The 22,423-nt window shown below is 52.4% G+C and overlaps 2 protein-coding genes and 1 long non-coding RNA gene across 4 annotated transcripts in view; 1 reads left to right on the plus strand and 2 right to left on the minus strand.

Moving 5' to 3' along the window:
* YRDC (yrdC N6-threonylcarbamoyltransferase domain containing) overlaps positions 1 to 2,073 on the minus strand; it is a 19,929-nt gene extending 17,856 nt beyond the window's left edge. Inside the window, exons 1-3 of the mRNA XM_077788479.1 lie at positions 1,730 to 2,073; positions 914 to 1,028; positions 17 to 191 (exon numbers count right to left, since the gene is read on the minus strand). Of these exons, the coding sequence (XP_077644605.1) occupies positions 17 to 191; positions 914 to 1,028; positions 1,730 to 2,073 (634 nt within the window). The remainder of the gene's footprint in view (positions 1 to 16; positions 192 to 913; positions 1,029 to 1,729) is intronic.
* A 47-nt stretch (positions 2,074 to 2,120) lies between these two features.
* Positions 2,121 to 4,679, plus strand: LOC144247532 (uncharacterized). The gene is made up of 2 exons (XR_013341190.1): positions 2,121 to 2,188; positions 3,959 to 4,679. It is a non-coding gene; the product is annotated as an uncharacterized LOC144247532 (long non-coding RNA).
* A 5,442-nt stretch (positions 4,680 to 10,121) lies between these two features.
* MTF1 (metal regulatory transcription factor 1) lies at positions 10,122 to 22,186 on the minus strand. Of its 2 annotated transcripts, none has more exons than XM_021554893.2 (11): positions 22,081 to 22,186; positions 21,363 to 21,815; positions 16,866 to 17,104; positions 16,078 to 16,209; positions 15,505 to 15,578; positions 14,843 to 14,976; positions 14,253 to 14,330; positions 13,500 to 13,602; positions 12,426 to 12,982; positions 11,567 to 11,630; positions 10,122 to 11,468 (listed from the first exon to the last, which is right to left on the minus strand). In XM_021554893.2, the coding sequence occupies exons 2-11, from the start codon at positions 21,774 to 21,776 to the stop codon at positions 11,074 to 11,076; spliced, it is 2,190 nt and encodes a 729-aa protein (XP_021410568.1). In that variant the 5' UTR covers positions 21,777 to 21,815; positions 22,081 to 22,186; the 3' UTR covers positions 10,122 to 11,073. The 2 variants fall into 2 exon arrangements, with proteins under 2 accessions (XP_021410568.1, XP_021410567.1); XM_021554892.2 differs by having other exon boundaries at positions 10,123 to 11,468; positions 12,426 to 12,985.
* Positions 22,187 to 22,423: the final 237 nt, after the last annotated feature.

A 22,423-nucleotide genomic window follows, 5' to 3' on the forward strand; every position in this document is an offset into this window, starting at 1 on the left:
ATCTGATCAGAGTCACAGGGGTCCCGGGGAAAAGGGGGAAAATATGGCCTGAGCACAATGTAACACCTCACCAACACGGTCAGGGTGCTGCCCTGCGAGCTGATGTTGGCGCTCGTCAGAGCCAGCGGTCCCGGGCAGGCTCGTGCCAGGTCTCTCATGAAGGGGTGGTCTGGAATGCGAACACCAACCAGCTGCAGGGAAGGAGAGGAGTGTTTGACACACAGGAACTGGTTTAATTTTGCGTTGCTTAAAGCTCTCTTGACTTAAAGCTGAAACCCTAGAGCACTGACAGATCTACATCAGCTGAACCTGCGATAACACAACGCCTTAAATCACGCCCTAAGGCTGGTTTATGCCACGTCCAGGTCAGTCCCAGGGAGCAGGACAACACTTCTGGGGACAGCTAAGGACAGATGTTGCAGCAGCAGCACAAAACCAGCCCCCTGCCCCCGAGTCCTGCAGCCGTGACCTACCGATGTGAACGGATTCAAGTCTTTATTGAGCTCTACCTACCGATGTGAACGGATTCAAGTCTTTACTGAGCTCTACTTACCGATGTGAACGGATTCAAGTCTTTACTGAGCTCTACTTACCGATGTGAACGGATTCAAGTCTTTACTGAGCTCTACTTACCGATGTGAACGGATTCAAGTCTTTATTGAGCTCTACTTACCGATGTGAACGGATTCAAGTCTTTACTGAGCTCTACTTACCGATGTGAACGGATTCAAGTCTTTACTGAGCTCTACTTACCGATGTGAACGGATTCAAGTCTTTACTGAGCTCTACTTACCGATGTGAACGGATTCAAGTCTTTACTGAGCTCTACTTACCGATGTGAACGGATTCAAGTCTTTATTGAGCTCTACTTACCGATGTGAACGGATTCAAGTCTTTACTGAGCTCTACTTACCGATGTGAATGGATTCAAGTCTTTATTCAGCTCCTCCGAACGCTCTAAGACCAGCGTCACGGGTCCCGGGAGCAAGTCCCGCAGCAGCTCGTCAGGAACATTCACGCGGCAGTACCTGCAGGGCCGGACACAGCCGGGTCAGGGCCAGGCACAGCCGGGTCAGGACCGGGCACGGCCGGGTCAGGACCGGACACAACCGGGTCAGGACCGGACATGGCCGGGTCAGGACCGGACACGGCCGGGTCAGGGCGGACACAGCCGGGTAAGGGCCGGGCACAGCCGGGTCAGGGCGGACACAGCCGGGTCAGGACTGGACACAGCCGGGTCAGGACTGGACACGGCCGGGTCAGGGCCGGGTCAGGGCCGGGCACAACCGGGTCAGGGCCGGACACAGCCGGGTCAGGGCCGGGCACGGCCGGGTCAGGGCCAGACACAGCCGGGTCAGGGCCGGGTCAGGACCGGACACAGCCAGGTCAGGGCCGGACACAGCCGGGTCAGGGCCGGGTCAGGACCGGACACAGCCGGGTCAGGGCCGGACACAGCCGGGTCAGGGCCGGGTCAGGACCGGACACAGCCAGGTCAGGGCCGGACACAGCCGGGTCAGGGCTGGCCCCAGCCGGGTCAGGGCCGGGTCAGGACTGGACACGGACGGGTCAGGGCTGGCCCCAGCCGGGTCAGGGCCGGGTCAGGACCGGACACAGCCGGGTCAGGGCCGGGCACAACCGGGTCAGGGCTGGCCTCCGCCGGCCCCGGCAGCTGCTGCTCAGCCTCCCGAGCGTCCCGGGATCGCGGCAGCCCCGCGGGCTCGGCACGCACCGGTAGAGCCGCTCCACGTCGCCGAGGCAGATGGCGAGCGGCTTGCTGCCGTTCCGCCCCTTCAGGCTGTAGATGCTGCGCACGGCGGCCGAGTCCTGGGCCAGGCAGGCCACGCCGTACACCGTGTCCGTGGGCACGGCCACCAGCCCGCCCGCCCGCAGCGCGCCGGCCGCGGCCGCCACCGCCTCCCTCCACTCCGCGGGGCGGCCCCGCTCCGGGGCGGCCCGGCCCGGCTCCCCGGCGGGCGGCAGCAGCACCAGGCGGGCGCAGACCGGCCCCGGGCCCGGGCCCGGCCCCGCCGCTCGCTCCGCCGCCCGCGCCAGCGCCAGCGCCGCCCGCGCCATGCGGCGCCGCTTCCGGCGCGGGGCCTGACGGCAGCGCCGGGGCGGGACCGCCGCCGTGCCCATGGAGACCGGGCGGCCGCGGCACGGCCGAGCGGAGCCCCCGGGACAGCGGCGGGTGCGGGGGGGGACGGGGAGACGGGAGGAACGGGGGAACCGGAGCGACATGCGGGATCGGGGGGATACGGGGGAACGGGAGCGACATGGGGAATCGGGGGGATACGGGGGGACGGGAGCGACATGGGGAATCGGGGGGATACGGGGGGACGGGAGCGACATGGGGGATACGGGGGGATACGGGGGAACGGGAGCGACATGGGGAATCGGGGGGAACGGGAGCGACATGGGGGATACGGGGGGATACGGGGGAACGGGAGCGACATGGGGGATACGGGGGGATACGGGGGAACGGGAGCGACATGGGGAATCGGGGGGATACGGGGGAACGGGAGCGACATGGGGTATACGGGGGGAACGGGAGCGACATGCGGGATCGGGGGGATACGGGGGAACGGGAGCGACATGGGGAATCGGGGGGAACGGGAGCGACATGGGGGATCGGGGAGATACGGGGGAACGGGAGCGACATGGGGGATACGGGGGGATACGGGGGAACGGGAGCGACATGGGGAATCGGGGGGAACGGGAGCGACATGGGGGATCGGGGGGAACGGGAGCGACATGGGGGATCGGGGGGATACGGGGGAACGGGAGCGACATGGGGGATCGGGGGGAACGGGAGCGACATGGGGAATCGGGGGGAACGGGAGCGACATGGGGGATCGGGGAGATACGGGGGAACGGGACCGACATGGGGAATCGGGGGGAACGGGAGCGACATGGGGGATCGGGGGGATACGGGGGAACCGGAGCGACATGCGGGATCGGGGGGATACGGGGGAACGGGAGCGACATGGGGGATCGGGGGGAACGGGAGCGACATGGGGGATCGGGGGGAACGGGAGCGACATGGGAGATCGGGGGGAACGGGAGCGACATGGGGAATCGGGGGGAACGGGAGCGATATGGGGGATCGGGGGGATACGGGGGAACGGGAGCGACATGGGGTATACGGGGGGAACGGGAGCGACATGCGGGATCGGGGGGATACGGGGGAACGGGAGCGACATGGGGAATCGGGGGGAACGGGAGCGACATGCGGGATCGGGGAGATACGGGGGAACGGGACCGACATGGGGAATCGGGGGGATACGGGGGAACCGGAGCGACATGCGGGATCGGGGAGATACGGGGGAACGGGACCGACATGGGGAATCGGGGGGATACGGGGGAACGGGAGCGACATGGGGTATACGGGGGGATACGGGGGAACCGGAGCGACATGCGGGATCGGGGAGATACGGGGGGAACCGGAGCGACATGGGGGATCGGGGGGATACGGGGGAACCGGAGCGACATGCGGGATCGGGGAGATACGGGGGGAACGGGACCGACATGGGGAATCGGGGGGATACGGGGGAACGGGAGCGACATGGGGGATCGGGGAGATACGGGGGGAACGGGAGCGACATGGGGTATACGGGGGGAACGGGAGCGGCCCGGGGCATCGTGGGGTCCGGAGAGGGGACGGGGAGACAGGGGAAGAACGGGGGAACGAGAGCGGCCAGGAGGATCGGGGAGATACGGGAGGAATGGGGGGAACCGGAGTAACATGGGGGATCAGGGGGATACGGAAGGAACGGAGAGAACGAAGGCGGCCAGGGGCATCCGGGGGTCCGGAGAGGAGACGGGGACACAGGCGAGGAACGGAGGGAACGGGAGCACAGGGAAGTGTATAACAGGAGGAATGGAGGGAACCGGAGCGGCCAGGGGCTCCGGGGGTCCGGAGATGGAACGGAGCACAGGGAAGTGTATCTATCTATAACAGGAGGAACGGAGGGAACGGGAGCACAGGGAAGTGTATCTATCTGTGACAGGAGGAATGGATGGAACGGGAGCACAGGGAAGTGTATCTATCTGTGACTGGAGGAATGGATGGAACGGGAGGACAGGGAAGTGTATCTATCTGTGACAGGAGGAATGGATGGAACGGGAGGACAGGGAAGTGTATCTATCTGTGACAGGAGGAATGGATGGAACGGGAGGACAGGGAAGTGTATCTATCTGTGACAGGAGGAATGGATGGAACGGGAGGACAGGGAAGTGTATCTATCTGTGACAGGAGGAACGGAGGGAACGGGAGCGGCCAGAGGCTCCGGGGCTGAGCGCTGTCCCCGCCGTGTCCCCGCAGGTTCCGGCCGAGCTGGGGAGGCTGCGGGAGCTGCTGGAGCTGCGGCAGCGGCAGCTGCGGTCCCGCATCGCCGCCTGCGAGGAGCTGCGGGCGGAGATGGCCGCGCTGCGGGCGGCGCTGAGCCCCGGCCCGGCGGGCGGCGCGGGGCCCTGAGCAGCCCCGGCCCGGCGGGAGCGAGGAGCGGCCCCGCGGAAGGGACCGAGGGGTCGGGGCTCCGGGAACGCTCCCCGGTGCCGGGGGAGCACAGGGAGCGCTGACGGCTCCCCCGCCGCGGCCTTGGAGCTCGCTCGGTCTCTTATCGCCTCGCTGGTCTCGCTGGTGCCTTATCGCATTAAATTTACACTCCAGTACAAAGCGAGACGGGCTCGGTCCGTATCTGCCCACCCCCGTGTGCTCCTGAGGAGGAGGCACAGCCCCTGCCCGGCTCTGTGCGCCCAAGGCCGGTGCCTCCCTGGCCGCTCGGGGAGCGGGGCCAGCCCGGACCGGCGCCGCGGAGCTCGGCACAAACGCTGCGATGTGCGGGACCCTGCCCTGCCCCAGCCCTGCCCCTGCCCAGCCCGGCTCTGCCCCTGCCCTGCACTGCCCCTGCCCAGCCCGGCTCTGCCCCTGCCCTGCCCAGCCCCTGCCCAGCCCGGCTCTGCCCTGCCCAGCCCGGCTCTGCCCCTGCCCTGCCCCAGCCCTGCCCCTGCCCTGCACTGCCCCTGCCCAGCCCGGCTCTGCCCCTGTCCAGCCCGGCTCTGCCCCTGCCCTGCACTGCCCCTGCCCTGCCCGGCTCTATGCCTGCCCAGCCCGGCTCTGCTCTGCCCAGCCCGGCTCTGCCCCCGCCTAGCCCGGCTCTGCTCTGCCCAGCCCGGCTCTGTCCCTGCTCTGCCCCTGCCCAGCCCGGCTCTGCCCCTGCCCAGCCCGGCTCTGCCCCTGTCCAGCCCGGCTCTGCCCCTGCCCAGCCCGGCTCTGCCCCTGCCCAGCCCGGCTCTGCCCTGCCCCTGCCCTGCACTGCCCCTGCCCTGCCCGGCTCTATGCCTGCCTAGCCCGGCTCTGCCTTGCCCAGCCCCGCTCTTCCCCTGCCCCGCTCTGCCCCTGCCCAGCCCGGCTCTGTCCCTTCCCAGCCCTGCCCAGCCCGGCTCTGCCCCTGCCCAGCCCGGCTCTGCCCCTGCTCTGCCCCTGCCCAGCCCGGCTCTGCCCCTGCCCAGCCCGGCTCTTCCCCTGCCCAGCCCGGCTCTGCCCCTGCTCTGCCCCTGCCCAGCCCGGCTCTGCTCTGCCCAGCCCCACTCTATCCCTGCCCAACCCTGCTCTGGCCCACTCCTCTCCCACAGAATACTCTCAGGAAAAACTATTATAACACAATGTTTAAATAAGCATTTAATTAGGATTCCATTAGTATTAATATTGCTTTCAATTCCAAAAAGGTTAATTTCCACTTCTTTGCAGATATTTCAAAGTACAATATTAACTTCATACAAAATGAGCAATTAAGCAAACACCATTATTTCACATTCTTCAAAAAATACAAATTCATATTTACTCTTTTGGGTTTTGGAGATGCTCTTCCTTTGGAAGTACTGTACCTGTAACTAACATCTTCACATTGCTCAATGTAAGCACATTTGTTGCCATGTTTCAGAGTTAAATAAATTCCTTTATTACCATACACACATTCTTGAGAAACTGGGGTTTAGTTCAGCTGTCTCCAAAGCCCCAGGCAGTGCAGCCCCCCAGCCCCAACAGCTCAGCTGGAGCTGGAGCTGCCCCCGGTGTGGAGCCAGGCTGGGGTTTGGGCTGGGTGAGGCAAAAACAGAGCAGGGTCAGCCCGAGCAGCGGGAGGACACGAGAGTCACAAACCAGGAACACCAGCAACTGCAACTACAGCACTGCAAACACACCCTCAAGTCTGCTGGAAAAGGTCATGTGAAAAAAATCTTTTTTTAAGAAAAAGTAGAAACTGCATTTGAGAAAGTGTACACTGCATAATGAACCAAATTTTGGCCAGCTTGCACACCACTGCAGCATGGTGTGGGGTTTCACCTAGTTCCAAAAACACACACTCAGACTATGTACACTACTACATAAATATCCAGTTTAATTTGCATTTCTCAGTGCAGACACAGAATCCAACTTCTAGAACATGTGATAAGATATCAAGACAAGACACAAAAAAGTTAAAAGTTCAGCCCTGTCCTCGGGAATTGACTACAGGTAACATTTATAAAAACTCGACATTGCTTCCAAAATATGTTACGGAAAAAATAGTATACAATTAAAAACTCTGCAGTCAGAAATTCATAGGGTTTATTAAAGACATGCTCTTCATTTTTGCCTTACAGTCCAAACTGACTCCAGCTAGCTCAGGTAACTCCTGCCAAGAACTTTTCACCCACAGATCTCCAGTCATTTCATGGAGACAACAGCCTGGCCCGGCTCCGTGGGGAGGATCCGAGGCAGCGCGAGGTTCTGAGCCCCAGCCAGCGGTGGAAGTGACACCAGAGCTGCTCTGCTCTGCCCCACTGACCCGGCTGCCTCACCTCAGATCACCCCAGCAACAGCTGCTCATCTCCAGCCACCCCAAGGACAGCCCCCGGGCTCGGCTCCCCTGCAGCTCCACGCCAGGGGCCCTGGCTCCAGCCCTGCACCCGGTTTATCTCGGAGGAGGAGTGCTGTGAACAGCTCACAGCGTTGCTGCACGTCAAGGACAACGTGGATGGCTACAGCCATGCCACCCCCAAGAAATAAGGCAGTAACAGGACATCAGAAACCATCTTGAAGACAAATTTCAAAGGTGCAACATGCCTGTTTGAAAGCAGCTCGTCACTTGTGTTCCCACGTGGGTGACAGAACGAGGACAGGGGAAGGAGGACACACATCAAGGGACGCAGCATGTCCAACAGGAGTGACAAGCAGCCCCCAGAAAGCGTGAGAGAAAAGGCTGCTGAAGCACAGTGCTCTCAGAGGGTTATTTGCATAGATTGGACGTTTGCTAACGATGCATAATTTGTCTGGGGCACGGGGAAAGGGCAGCACAGCACCCACCACACCTGTTCTGTCAGACAGACACACACGGACCACACGGGACAAGGATCTTTAGCTACAGGTATTGCACCAAGTTAAGTGCTCATCTTTGCACACCCCTGTTAACTTTTACTCAGAGCAAAAATAAACTTTGTGAAAGTATATACAAAAGAAATTGCAGCAATTGGGTTAAAGATAAAATAACCTAAAGTGCATTTTAGATACCAGTATGAGGTTCTGCGAACTTGTTTTCCTGGGGACACTCAGCATTACACAAGTGTCCAACTCGTACTTTGTTCCATGTAATTCAGTACCAGCATTCAATCAGTGCTGATTTTCCACCCCACCCCCCCACCCCCCACCTACAAGCACAAAAAGCAATTTCTCCAACCTTCAGCTGCACGCCAAGTCTGCTCGCTTGGGTCCTTGCTTGGTGACCAAAGCTACCAAAGTCAGTAACTTGACCCCTTCTACATATTTGAGCTTCTACACCCATCTAGAAACTATGAGTGACCAAGTAAACCCCCACTAGCACAAAACAGGTGACCTAGAGCAGTGCACTTTTGCTCTCTGACTGATAATTAAAGGGGTTCATGCAGACTTTGTAGAGGCAGGCATGCTGTTCCCAGAGACTCCAACACATTTACCTTTTTCTGGGAATCCAGGGCAGAAACTCTCCCTTTCGATAACAATGTAATAGTGAATATACTAAATGCTGGGGCAGCAAGGAGAGGACAGGAAAATCTCTGGCCTTGTAGAATCTCAGGGCTTTGCTGCCCTTGGATCTCCTCCCATCCCAGCATGGCACAGACTGCCCTGGAGCACAGTCTGATCACAGTACTGGGGATGATACAAATGTGAAAACATCTCAGACACACGCAGCACAAACACTCTGGAAAGCAGATGGGACAATAAACAACAACAGCACACACCTGGAAAACACAGTGGATGCACAGCCCGTGTGCTCACACAATCACATGCTCCTGCCTCAGCACAAGCTTTAACCAGTTCCACCTGAATTGCAGCCTGCCTGATGCATGTATAAGAGAGAAATGGCAAACCCAATGCACCAAAGAATCAGCAGGACATAGTGCTTTTCCTGGAACACAACAAAAAAACCCAGCAGCTGTGAAGAGAAACAGCAGAGATTGACCCTGGGCACTGCTGCCCATCACTGCAGCTTCACATTGAGCTTCCCAGTTCAGAGACTTTGGTAGTTTCTTCTACTCATTTCAGTGACAAAAGAGTTTCTGAAGATGCTCTCTGGTCCAACCAGGAGCATGTTTTTAGGTTGACTAAGTCATAAGTAGCAAAAGTAAAAAAGCCTCCCTGAAGGCTGCGAAGGCTCAGAAGCGGTTGCTAAATTGCCCAGCTGTCACAGTGCAGGCCACATCTGGGACCCCTGTCCCCATCAGAGGTAACCCCCACAACTCCTGGGGAATCTTCACACTCCTGCATCAGCAGTCTCCCACAGGCACACATCCACACCCACTGACCCTCAAACACCACAGCTGCTCTTGGCCAAAGAAAATGCCCGAGGCCACAGCGAGAGGCACCAGAGGGACCCCAGGCAGCACCCGCTCCCCTCCCAAGTGGAGCTCCAGGCAGAGCAGCTGGCAGGAAACTCCTCTGCGAGGACAGTCCCAACCATGCAGGCTTGGGACTGTGTTTTTTGTGTTCAAAGCTGTTCTTGCTGCCATGCAACTCAACTGCAGCATAAAATGAAGCTGTAGGAGAAAAACAAAGGAGCCACCACCTCGCTGCCCTCCAAGGATTGCCATGACAGGAACAAAACAAGAAATGCTTTGTCAACCTGTTTTGTGGATGCCAAGCCTTGTTGCTGCAGGACTCACAGCCCTGCTACAACAGCCCTGTCACACACCCAGAGGAAACACCAGCAGCACGTGGGATGCCCCCGAGTTCATCCCTGCAGCTGCCAACACCAAGCTCTCTGCCCTGGCACAGAGTGTTCCTGGCACACCCGTCTGTCCTCATGGATGTGGTTCCTTCCCTTCTGCACCTCACAGAAGCTGTGCAGGAGGGAAGGCCAGCTCCCTCCAGTGCCTTTCCACCCGGGCCTGGGCACTGCATTCTCAGGGGAGCAGCACAAGAGGTGGCTGAAGCCAGTCTCAGTGCTGGTCAGGCTACACTGAGCGTGTCACAGGAGGATTTAACACCTGCTGATCACCAGGCAGCACTCACAGGGTTCTCCCTCCCCAGAGGTACAGAGAGCAGCTTTGATCAAAGAGTGAAAGACCTCTATCCACTACAGTTTGTACTCCTAAACTGAGTGCGGGACACTCCCCACTAATTGGCTTACAGTCATTATCTTTGTATCTCACTAATGACAACACTGTAAACTGAATAAAGACTATTTAATATTTTTTCCTTTAACACAAGAAAACTGACAGCCAAAGCCAGAAAGATGGATAAAAACTATAAAATTACAATTTTAAAATAATGCAGCATAAATAAACCATTTAGAATGAGACTGCATTTATTGCAACATTACAGGCTTTTTGGTGGAAGGGGGGGGTTTGGATTTGATTTACCCTGAGTAGGTTAGAATATAGACTCTCAGTTTGATATGAAAAACTATTCTGTTGTGTAACATCTTTTAGTCAAGAAATAGCCCCGTGCACAAAAAGCTGGCATTGCAGTAGGCTGGAGGCAGAGTCAGGCAGAAATTATATAGCTCACTGGGGAAAAAAAAAAAAAAAAAAAGAAAAAAAAAAAAAAGAAGCATGTATGAACAACTGAAGGACAGACTCACTGAATTCAAACTGAATTTATGTTGAATCTTTCTCAAAATTTTCTTAAGGGTTGTTTTTCACAAAAGATGAGAGTAATGAGAGTAACCAGCAAAGGCACTGTGCTCCTGACAGTCCCAGGGTTAGGATGATGACTTGTTGCTGAACAGAGCCTAAGAAATCAAAAGAGCAGCAGGCACCAACCTGACCACACCTGGCACTCACTGCACCCCTTGGAGAGGCCAAGAAAACAGACTGGAGCCAGAGCCAGCTGTGGCTCCGACTGTGCTTCCATGCTGTGACACAGTGTCTGCAACACACTTGAGTCCTACTGGAATTAAATGAGCAGATCTACTAGGGGCACAAGGTACTTGTGCCCTGCTGAAATAAACTCCCCCAAAGCTCCTGGAGGCTTTAGTAGAGCATCAGTACACAGCAAAACCAGGCACCAGCTCCTCATCGGGTACGTGACAATCGCATTCAATCACACTGCAGAGAAATGCTCTCCCCAGCTATGCATTTCCTCCCCCACAGCCTCCTTTCCTGGGCTCCCCTTTAGTGCATGGTTAGTAGAGACATGAGAGACAGATTAGAGACCCAAGAAGTTGTAACAAAGACCCACTTGCTGCCAGTACCTTAATCCCAAACATAAGTGATGTGCAATTGGAGACAAAGTAACCCCCCTTTTCCTTTTAAAAATCTTTTTGCACACGAGTAACCTTAACTTCTGTGTTCACATATGACAAGCAAAAGTGACAGACAGTGCAGCCAAAACAGTTCATATATAACTTAGCTATTTCTTTTTTTTTTTACCTTTTCTTTTTTTTAGATAGAATCTCAAAGGTGGATGTACCTGGGACGTGACTAAGATGACATCCGTGAAGCAGAAATAAGCCACAAAACTTCCAAAGAGGAAGGAATAAGAATCGATCCTTCAGTTTCTGCTTCTAAGGAGAAGGGTTTTACCCTCCAGGTGCAAAGGAAAAATCTGGAACATCTTCACTTAGAGAAGCTGCTATTCAAACCAATTTCTTCCTCACCCTGCAGTAGTGCTTCAATTGGAATTATATTAGATGGGGTTTCAGGGCTTTGGAGGGACAGGAAGTCTGATACATCCATGGCACTTAATGTTTCAGTCTGGGAGTCTGAAGGGTTAACTATCTGACTGCTCTGCCCACAAGGAGGAGGAGCAGAGGAGGAAGGAAAGGTCTGAGGCTGCAGCTGGGAAGCTGGCTGCTCCAAAGCTTTTGAATCAGGTGAGGAACATTCCTTCTTAACGGTGGAGGTGGCTTTGTCCTTGGCAGAGTCTCTGCAGGCACACTGGCACTGGCAGGCCTCCTCCTGCTTTATAATGATAACAGGAACGCTGAGACCAATCTGCTGAACAGGGTTTCCTGAAGGTGAAACAAAGACAAAACACAATGGAACTACATAATTTCACAGCAGGGAGAGAGAAATCAGCTTTGTTAAATTAGTTCAGTGTCACACTTACCTGTGTTACCAGCTACTGGTAATGCAGTGGTAAAAAACACCTTTTCTACTTTTGGAACTTGTGGCTTTAAAAAAAAAAAAAAAAAAAAAAAAAGTGTGAATTGACTTGAATCAAATTTCTGCTGCTCATACTCTAAACAGCTATATACATATTCCAAAGAGACACACAGGAAAACTGAGCTTAAAGTATTGTTTCAGTGGTCCTAAAGATTGGGCATAACATCCCCTGCATTATTTGCTGGCAAACTCAGCTTGTGGGTTTTGACCATTCAGTGACTGAATCCTCAATCACTGCTGTGTGTGCTCCCACTGCCTGTACCTGCAGCCACTCACTTGTGTCCACCTACACATGAGAGCCTAAAGTGGCACAAATACTGTCAAAGAGAAAACTCCTGACATTTCAGCTATCCTGATTTACTGGAAAACCACAAATATTCTTTTTCCAAAAAAATCTCTATTTTTTAATCAGTCAAAATTAGGTAGAGATGGAGACTACAAAATGTCTAAATACAGCCTTTATAGTAAGAATCTTTTGTGCTTCTAAGCATTAAAAGCTATACATTAAGGCCCATGTGTATCCCAGGCCTGGTGATGCCCCATCCTCTGTCCTGGATAAACATACTGACATCTGCTGGCAGAAATCCACCACGAGGGGAAAGAAGAAAACAAGATCTTTCTGCACCCTGGGCTTCTCTGTGCTCTACTTATTTCCCTGTCTATTCCAGGGGCTGCATTGCTGATATGTATACACATTAACATGCAAAGCATTATACCACACTGCATCCTGGGGTTTATCTTACAGGTTTGACCCCCTCCCTTTTCAAAAGCAAGGGCTCCAAAGCCCAGCTGGATGTACTGACCATTTGTTCTTGGCTTTGTGGGGAACCAGTGGCACCATTTAAGATCCATTGTAAGTTCTGCTCTCCCATGACAATGCTGGACTGCAGAATGGCGGTGCTTGGAGAAGGAGTAATGGTTATAGTGGGGTTACTGGTCAAAACAGGGTTTGCACCAACAGGCACAGTCTGAACTACAGCTGGCAGGGGCTCAGTGGCACTCGGGGCTGTCGGGGCAGGAGCCCCAGCAACCACTGACAGTCCCTGAACGATGGGCTGCGGCGGAGGCTGGCTGTGCTGCAGGAAGTCTTGGTGACTGGCTGCAAACGGTGTGCTGCGAGGAACAGGCACTTCTGGGGATTGTAAAACAGTTGCAGGATTCCCAAAGGCAGCTGGCTGTGAGCTGGGTGCGATGGAGGAGGGAGCAGCGGGCGCCGCCGAGGCTTGCAGCGCTGCCTGAGCCGGCTCAGGGAGGCCGAGCTGCAGGACCAGAGGGAGGGACAGCGAGGCTGCGTCTCCTGCTGGGGGCGGGACCGCAGCCACCGAGTCTGCGTCGCCGTTAAACCTTTCAATCAAGGAAGCTGCTGAAAGAGAAACAGAAAAAATATAAATACATCTGTTCTCAGCTGGGCTGAATGAACTGCTTTTTCAATGAACTTTTCAGCTGGCTGATGGATTTTTACCAGGTAATGAATTATCACGTTCCTAAGTTCAGAGCAGTGCTCAAAAACAACCCTAGACAGTGAAATCTAAAAGTAGCTGCAAATTCAGGAAGTTGGTAACACTGGGCTCTACATTGAGCCTGATCAGGCTCATCAGCTCTCTCTAACAAGCCTTTTATCAGTTGTGCAGCAAGAAAACAGGACGATGTACACTGTTGAGAGCTCCTGCGCCAGTCCTGCAGGACAGTGTGCTGGGTCACCTCCCCTGTCACACCATGCATTCCACACCAATGAATTTCAACCCTGAAGTTAAAGTTCTTTTTGCCCCTTAGAGTTACGCTGGGCATTAAGCTTCAGCCTGAAATGGTGAATTCAGTACATGCATGCAGAGCTGTCAAAAAGTTCTCTTTAACAGCAGTGCAGATACATCTGGTACCTGTCTGCTGAGAGTCATCCTGGTTTGCAGTGTGGTCTGGGCTCTGAAACATAGACTCGAAGATGCTTGCTGGTGAGATTGTGCTGAGGTCCTGTCCATGTGTCTGACGAACAGAAAACGAAGAGGAAGGCATCAGACAATGTTGTATCTCAGGTCTCCACAAACCCCAGTCAAGCAGTGTGTGCATGTCAGAAACCTCCAAAGAGCCAGCCACCCTCAGGAATGGCAGCACCTATTACTTACATGCTGTAAATTTACACCTAGTTTTTATTACCTGTAACCAAATTTACCAACATAATGAGAAACTCCTACAAAAATAAGTAACTTCTTCAAAAGTGAAATATATTCCTCTGCATCCACTCTTTGTTTAACCCTTATTTCTTGCAGTACTCCATCAGAAACAGACATTAATTTGCTGCCTGCAGAACCTTTTCTGGAGCAGAAAAAAATAGCTCCATTTTGTATCCTGGACTATGCAATTCTAGCCACCCACACTGCTCGAGGAGCAGAATACACACAGGAGCTGCACCCTGCTCCCACACCACAGCACAAAGAACAACACAGCCTCCTCAGCACCTCGTTTTCCTCTGTGTAAAATCCAAGCTCAGTCAAGAGTTATCAAGAAGCAAGAAGACTGTTTTGGTAAAATCAGATGCAGAGCTTTCTACAGCAGGTTGAACTAATCACTGCACACTTTGGGGGACAAAACCAAAGCTCAAATGAGGATGAGGCAATTCCAGGACAATAACTCACTGGATTAGAGTTCTCCCGCAATTCTGAATCTGTTGATATGAGGCTTAAATCACTCAGACAAAGTGAGTGACTTGTATCCTGTGAAAAAGAAAAATAATTTGAATTATGTATTAAAATAATAATGTCATAAATGTTTTAAATTATTTTTGAGAGTCTATGCTTTGTTTATAGGGGACCCAGATTTTGGTTCTAAAATCAAAGGAACAAGATTTTTCAGCAAAGGATATTTAGCAGCTATCAAGGATTCTTAAAATCTCAGTCAAAGTACTTCCAAAAAGTCATATAACCCAGAATTGTAAATTAGCATAGGAACAAATCAACTTTTAGAAAATAAAAATAATAAAACCTTCCCAGTTAGTATTTTTAGTTAGTATCTATTTTACTTCACATGTTTACCCCACAGTATTGACTCCAACTGAAGCACACACAAGGAACAACTGCCCACATGCACATATGGCAAAGCGAGCACTTTGAAAATCCCACTCTTAAATGTTACACCCTAAGAACAAGCTGAAGACCAAATGATTTCTTCCCCAAGGTATGGCTTACACCCACCTAACAAAGAAACATTAAGCATAAGTGCTACTAACCTCAGACACATTGTTATTGGGAAGTGCATTATAGGTATGTCCCTTCTCATGACCTTTCATGTGACTCTTGAGACTGTACTGGGTACTGAAAGTCTTCTCACAGCCATTGCTGGGACAGAAGAAGGGTTTCTCCCCTAGAGGCAGCACAGAACACATGTAACAGACTTAAAAAACATCCAATCAGACACCTGGCAGAGCAATATTTCATACTAACAAGATTTGTAATGTCCCTTCACATATTCAGTATTCCTGGCAGTCCTGCAGGTGAGTGCTTCCATCTCACCATGGGAACTGCCACACAACACAACATTCAGTTGTTGTGCATCATTACTGGTACATTTGTGAAAACATGTTCATTGAATTCAAGACCTGTCCAGCATAAATATAACTGCATAAACAGAAAATTTGGATTGGCCTGACACAGGTGCAGGAGTTTGCACTTGGCCTTTTTAAACTCATGAGGTTCACATGGGCACACTCCTCCAGCCTGCAAAGGTCTCCCTGGATGCCATCCCCTCCCTCACACTTGTCACCTGAGCCACTCAACTCAGTGCCACTCCCATATTATATGCAACTTTAAATTCCTATTAGGATTCTGAGAGTTAGTATAAACTCAAAAAGCTCAATTAAAGAAAACTTTTAAAAAATAACATAGAACTTACCAGTATGTGTTCTAACATGTGTTTTGAGGTGGTGGCTTGCAGCAAAAGCCTTCCCACAGCCATCATGCTCACACCTGAATAAGGCATCAAAGGAGAGTCAGCATCAGCCCCCTTCAATGCATTAGCTACAACCTTAAATCGTGCTTTGCAATAGTCTTGGGCCTCCAAAAAGCAGGCCCAAAGCTCGGTTAGCTAACAGCAGCTGCTGTGCATGCTACACACATCATAGCAGGGCTGTGAGTAGGACTTTAAAATCCAAGCATGAAGGCGGCATTTGGGAGAATGGAATACTCATTGCATCCCAGCAGAGAGCAGCAATGTGCTTTAAAAGATGTTCACCACAGCACAGGTTGATGTTTAAAAAAATACCTTAACTATTCTTGCCTTTTAGGACAATCACTGCACCCACTGTTAAAGGCAGCTGGGGGAGCTCGAGAACAAACAGGCTCCAATGCCAGCCAGCTTCACTTGTTTCTCAGAACACCACTCCATTCAGAGCAGGAACAGCTGCTTTTTGGCACAGGTGTCTCAGTCCCTGAGCCATAGAAGCCAGACCACCAGGCAGCAACTCACCGAAATGGCTTTTCTCCTGTGTGTGTTCGAATGTGCTTCCTCAGGTCACTGTGCGTTGTGAAGTATTTGCTGCAGCCTTCTGATTCACAGTTAAATGTTTTCCCTGTGTGAAGCCTTTGATGTGCTTTCAACCTAAAAAACATGTCCAAAAAATCCCTCTTAGGACTGGTAGGATAAGACAGACCTGGCCTGAGGCAAGCCAGCCTCAATCTTTCAAATCAAAGAAACACAGGATAGGATCAAAGGCTTAACATATCTTGAGCAGATAGTAACAAGCTCATGAAAGAGACTGCTACCACTTCCAAAATTCTCCAGCAAATCTTAGAGACCCTTGTGTCCCTGCACCACCTTCAACACTACTGGAATATAAAGAAGTCACCACAGTTCTGTCATCCTACCCTTTGGACAGCATTGCCACACCTGAGGGGATTATATTCATACCTGTACATGGAAGAAGCAAAACAGTTCTTTTCAAACATAAACACAAAGTAGATGGAACTTGCAGAACACCAACAGCCACACCTACAAGAAAACTTGCCAGAGGCTTCTCACCTGGAATGTTAGACGCATTCTCACCTGTACAGTGCTGAACACCCTCTCACCTGTGCAGTAGTGAACACCCTCTCACCTATACAGTGTGCTGGATACCCTCTCACCTGTACAGTGCTGAACACCCCCTCACCTGTGCAGTGTGTTGAACACCCTCTCACCTGTACAGTGTTGAACACCCTCTCACCTGTACAACGTTGAACACCCTCTCACCTGTGCAGTCCTGAACACCCCCTCACCTGTACAGCGTGTTGAACGCCTTCTCACAGCCCTGCACGTCGCACTCGAAGGGTTTCTCCTTGGTGTGCACCCGGACGTGGATTTTGAGGCTGTAGGAGGTGAGGAAGGCCTTGCCACAGCCCTCCTGGTTGCACACGAAGGTGTACTCCCCCCGGTGCGTCTTCTGGTGCGTGCGCAGGTTGCCAGCGGTGCTGTAGGTGCGGGGACAGCCCTCAAAGGTGCACTGGTAGCGCTTCACCTGAAGGACAAAATGCTGCAGGCTTAATAACTGTTAATAACTGCTGGAATCCAGACATGTCCTTTGAGACAGTCAGACATCAAAGACAAGGCAACAGATTTTCACCCCAAAGCCCCCACAAAAAATTTATTTAATTCTCTGACAACATTTCTGCTGTGAGGAAGGAGTGGCACACGGGAAAGCAGCTGGGTTTGCAGAACAGGAATCTAACAGAAGGGGGGAAAAGGAAAAACACAACCCAAAATGTTTCTAGCTAAAAATCTGATGAAACAGCTGGAAAGAACATTGAGGAGCCATCAAACCTGTCTACTACCCACATGTGTAGCACCTTCATTTTAGTCCAATGCTTCCTGCAGAGCTACTTACTTGTGGAGCAGGAAGACAAAGGAAAATGCACTGTCACAGTGCTCAAACCCACTGCTCTGGGTGCTGAATTCCCACCAACACCTTAAACAAAACAGTTTTTACCATCTCCCATTGTCTAACCACTAGCCCATTCATTACTTCACTTTATCCCAAAGAGCCTTATTCTTCCCTTCTGTGGCTACTGAAACAGTCAGTGCCTGAAGTGAAGTGGATCACATCAGGTCACAAGGACACCCAAACACAGCTGTCTCAGATTTCTCAGTAAGCCATCGAGATCCCAAGGACAATTTCACATGGAACTACATTTGGTACCGTCCCCACTTCTGGGGATCATTCAGAAGCTTCCCATGAGTAAACCTAATGAAATCTCATCCCCTCTTGTGAAGCAGAAGGAACACACTCCTGATCTGCCTGAATAAAGTTAACCTCCACCATTAATTAACAAACTATGGCTTTAATTTGACTGTTAAAGCACAGAAACCTCAACACCTAATAGTGATTAAGGAGCCCAAGAGAGGACTTGGCTAGTCACACCAGCTATAAATCCAATTCTAGACAGTTCTCCATAAAGAAAGAGAAATAGCTTCTTGGTTACTTCCAACCTGTTTTGTAGGGGACAAAACTGCCAGCAGGACTCATTTAAGAAAATTCTAGAAAGCTGAGTGTGTCCCAATCCATGGTCTCTTGTTGCTCCCACAACAGGCTGGCATTCACCTTCATTTTGCCTCAGTAAAACCTTCATATGTGGAAAACACTAAACCCTCCTGTGAGACACACAGGAGACCTTTACACAGGACACAGAAATACCACAATGTGCTGGGTTTGGCTGGGATAGATTTAATTTTCTTCATTTGTATAGAGCATGTTCTGGATGATACAGAGATGGATTTTTTTAGTGCTTCTCATTCCACCCCACCAGCAAGGGGCTGGGGGTACACAGGGAGTGGGGAGGGAACACAGCCAGCACAGCTGACCCTGACTGACCAGGGATACCCCAGACCATGGGATGTCATGCTCAGTATGGAGCTGGGCAAGGAGGAAACAATTTGTGTTTCCCAGTTTCTGTTTGCTGGAGCCCAGCTTTCCTGGGCATTGCTGAGCTCCCACCTGCCAGGGGAAGCAAGGAATTCATTCCTTCACATTTTCAACTGGTCACTCAGCATTCTCAGAGAAGGAAATAGTAATTTCACTCTAAGCAATCTGAGCACAGAGCAGTAGCACACCAGCAGCAGAAAGCACATTTTATTACATGAGGAGAGTACATCATCCTCCCCCGGGATCACCAGATCCAGTACAATTTGTGTATCAGTGCTGAAGTAAATGTTCCTTGTTACAGCTTTAAGGCAGCTGGAAATTAACACTTTACAAAACATTCCCCATGGTACACAAGGGATCTGACACAGGCAGGAACTACCTGAAAATCAAGGGAGGGTTCTGTTAAGCTTTCCAGGTGTTTATATTTAGGTCTAGAAGAAAAAGGCCAGTATTAATTACAGATTAAGCTGCTTGGTTGCCAGCTGTCACTGCCCATGTGTAAGGGAAGGTGGCAGTAGCACCATCAGCTTATTGGCCTGAACTCTTTGACAATGGCCTTGCAGCACTCCCCCTCCCTCAAAGGCCAAATGTTTATTTCACAAATCCTTCCGAGCACACCACAGGCAGCAGCAATATCACCAGCACGTTCTGAGCAGAACAAACCTTTCTGTGAAGCACCACAGCATTTAATTCTCTTTTCACATTAGCACACTGTTCATACACACAGAACCAGCAGAGATTTGATTTGATTTGTCCCTGAAAGCCTCGCAGGGACAGCAGCAAGAGCTCCAGGCTGCCACAGCACCAGGGCACAAGAGGAAACAAAAAAGGCAGCAGAGGCCAAGCCCTGGCAGGCAGGACAGGGCCCAGGGACTTTGAGGCCAAACACTCTGGCTTTTGGCCAGGGACACTGAGGTGCTGCTGGAAGAGACGTGATCCAGCATTTACCTCAGAAATGGGAACTCGTTGTGCAATATCCAGCAGGGCTGGAGAAAGCAGAGCCTCACACCCTGGTTCAAAGTCTACAGTAACTGCTCTGTTTGCCTTTAACTCTTCCTGGGCTTACCACATTCCCCCTAAATGGCTGCATTTTCTGTGTCATCCCTGAACAAACAACTGGATTTGAAATATGAAACTGCAATCGTGTTTGTTCTTACCAACACAAGTACAGTGAGATTTATAACAGAATAATAATTAAAAAAAAGCCAAAGGTGCTAAAGTGCAAAATCCCCTTTTTAGCTTCATAAATGTCGAAGGCTGACTTGAAATTCTAAGGCTTTAAAACAATTATCTCAAGTGTTAAAAATGTTGCAAGCATTTTGCAAGTACCAAAGAACAGAGCTGCTGATTTTCAGAGCTGACCCAGATGCTTGGGAGCTTTAGAGCTTTCCTTTCCTCACCTCCAGACAATTCAGCACACCTTTGAAACAGCAGGCAAAAAGGCCTTTCACACGTGCTCAGGGCTCAGTGCTTTCACATTATGGTATCACTGCTCTCTGTTCTGGGAAATTAATTCCAGAAATGGAAAATAAATTCATATGAAGCATTTCACTAGGAAATTCCACACCCTACAAGCCTTCTATAAGAAGCAAGGGTGAAAAAATGAAGTCAGTTTAATTGCACATGCAGCCACGGACCCTGTTCAGCTCCCACCCCCTGCTCTGGGAGCAGCTCAGGGTCCCACAGGGAGGAGAGCAAGTGAAACACTTCAGCAGCTGCTGAGTGGCAGCAGGAGGCTCAAACAGGCTCCCTGAACACACCTCAGCCCAGGAGCTCCCCAGCTGCAGAGCTGAGCCACCCCCAGCCCCATTTCCAGCACTCAGCCACCAGGGTGACAGCTCTGTGCTGATGAACAGGACCCAGTGTCACAGCCTGTGCCACTGGCACTGCCACCTGCACTCATCACCCCTCACATGCCTCAGGCAGGCCAAATGAGGAGCACCAACCTGTCCCCGAGCTGGTGTCACAGCCAAATTCCCCTTGCTCTTGCACCCAAACAGCAGAGCCCAGCCCCACAGTGCATCCAGACAGAATTCATCAGGGAATCAAAATTAAGAGTAAACTCCATTTTAACCATGCAGCCTGGCCTGAGCTTTCAAAACACATCAGATGGCACTTTAAAGCAGCTGCTTTAACTTTAACTTTTCTTCTCACAGGCTCCCTGTGACACAATAAAACTACAAATCACTTAAAATTTGGCATCTCACGTTCGGTACTCCAGCTCCCAGCAATGGCCTGGCCCTTAACTGTGACCTGAATGTGCCTTTTTTGAGAATGTGGCCAAACCCAGAGCAACAGCTCAGGTTGTTTCAGCTGCCTCTGACTCACTAAATAATGACCTGAGCAGAAGAAAACCTGAAGATCAGTAAAACTACACACAAGCATGTGCCAGTGCCACACCCTCCTGCCATCCAGTGCCACCAAGTGCCTTCTGGCAGCTTCCTAGGGCAGCAGGTGGTGTCAGAGGGAAGAGGGATGGCCCTGGCAGCTCTGCTGGGACACGGTTCTCCCCTGCACACTGCAAAGCTGGGGCTGGCAACCAGAGCAGCTTTATGCTCCAGTACACAAAACTCCTCAAAAACGAGCAAAACCACTGCTCCCTCCTGAAAAAACAGCAAAACCACTGCCACTTTCCTGGAAAAAAAAACAGCAAAAGTGCTGCCCCTCTCCTGAGAAACAGCAAAACTGCTGCTCCTCTCCTGAGAAAAACAACAAAACTGCTGCTCCTCTCCTGAGAAACAGAAAAACTGCTGCCCCTCTCCTGAGAAAGCAACAAAACTGCTGCTCCCTCCTGAAAACCAGTCCATTTTCAAAGCCCTGAAGGTGCACAAAGCCCAGAATCAATTGAGCCACTCACCTCCTTCCGCTTGGTTTTTGGGCACTCCGACTGCAAGGTGAGAGTTGCTCCTTCAATATTCCTTGGCATGGGAGTTGAACCAGGATTTATCGTTAGATGAATCTGATCTGGAGAAATAATATGTTGCACATAACCCTGTGACATCCCTTCATGATCTGGTATTAAATGGAATCCTTCTTCGTGACCCTCGGGTAAAAAAGGCAAGTGGTCACCGCACTGTCCTTCATCCTCCTCATCCTCCAGCACACTGTGGTCCTGCTCGATAAGCACAGTTGTCCTGTCGTATACCGTCCCGGACGAGGAGGACACCAGCCCGTTTTTGTCGGCAAACCTCATCATATTTTCATCTTGGGCTAAGTCTTCTTCCTCCGCCTCACAGCACACGGCGTTGCCTTCGGGGCTGTTCTCACCCATGGCTCCGCGCTACCGGCAGCTCCCACCGGAACGGCTCATCTGCAACGCAACGAGAGGCGGACGGGGGTCAGGCGGCTCGGCAGGGCCCCGTTCCGCCCGCAGGCACAACCCCGGGGCGGCCGGTGGCGGCGGGGCCGAGCCGGGCCGAGCGCCGCGGTCCCGCCCTGAGCGCGGCGCTACCCCCACCCGGCCCGCTGCCGCCAACAGCCACTCCCGCTGCCCGCGCCAACCGCGCTGCTCCGTGCTCGGCTCGCTCGGCTCGCTCAGCCCTCCCTCCGTCCCTGCCTCCCCCTGCCCCGCTCACCGGGTGCCGGCGGCTCCTTCCCCGCCCCAGCGGCACCATGATCGCCGCGACCGCGCTTCCGCTTCCGGCCGCGCGCCGCACGCCGGGAGCGCCGCGCCCGCCGCGGGGGCCGACGGGAAGGGGGAGGGCGGGCGGGAGGAGCGCAGCGCCCCCTAGCGGCCGCGCGCCCCTCACGGCCCTCAGCCACCGCGGAAAGATGTTTTTATTTAAATAGCAGCGGCTTAAAAACTCGCCTCGTTTTAACAAGTTAAATAAAGTACAGCGAACATATCAGCTCTCTTTTTTTTTAACTAGTCTACATACAGCTTATTGATAAATTTGATGTACTTTGCGGCGTAATCAG

This window comes from Lonchura striata, chromosome 26 (assembly GCF_046129695.1).
Source record: "Lonchura striata isolate bLonStr1 chromosome 26, bLonStr1.mat, whole genome shotgun sequence".
NCBI classification, from domain to species: domain Eukaryota; kingdom Metazoa; phylum Chordata; class Aves; order Passeriformes; family Estrildidae; genus Lonchura; species Lonchura striata.

What these genes read in the sequence shown, in the direction of transcription:
- MTF1 (XM_021554892.2), bottom strand. Translation starts at nt 21,776, where the DNA reads ATGGGTGAGAACAGCCCCGAAGGCAACGCCGTGTGCTGTGAGGCGGAG. An exon ending in TGCGGGAGAACTCTAATCCA is followed by an intron (nt 13,603 to 14,252) that starts GTGAGTTATTGT and finishes TCTGTTCGTCAG; the next exon opens with ACACATGGACAGGACCTCAG. An exon ending in GGATGACTCTCAGCAGACAG is followed by an intron (nt 12,986 to 13,499) that starts GTACCAGATGTA and finishes TTTCTCTTTCAG; the next exon opens with CAGCTTCCTTGATTGAAAGG.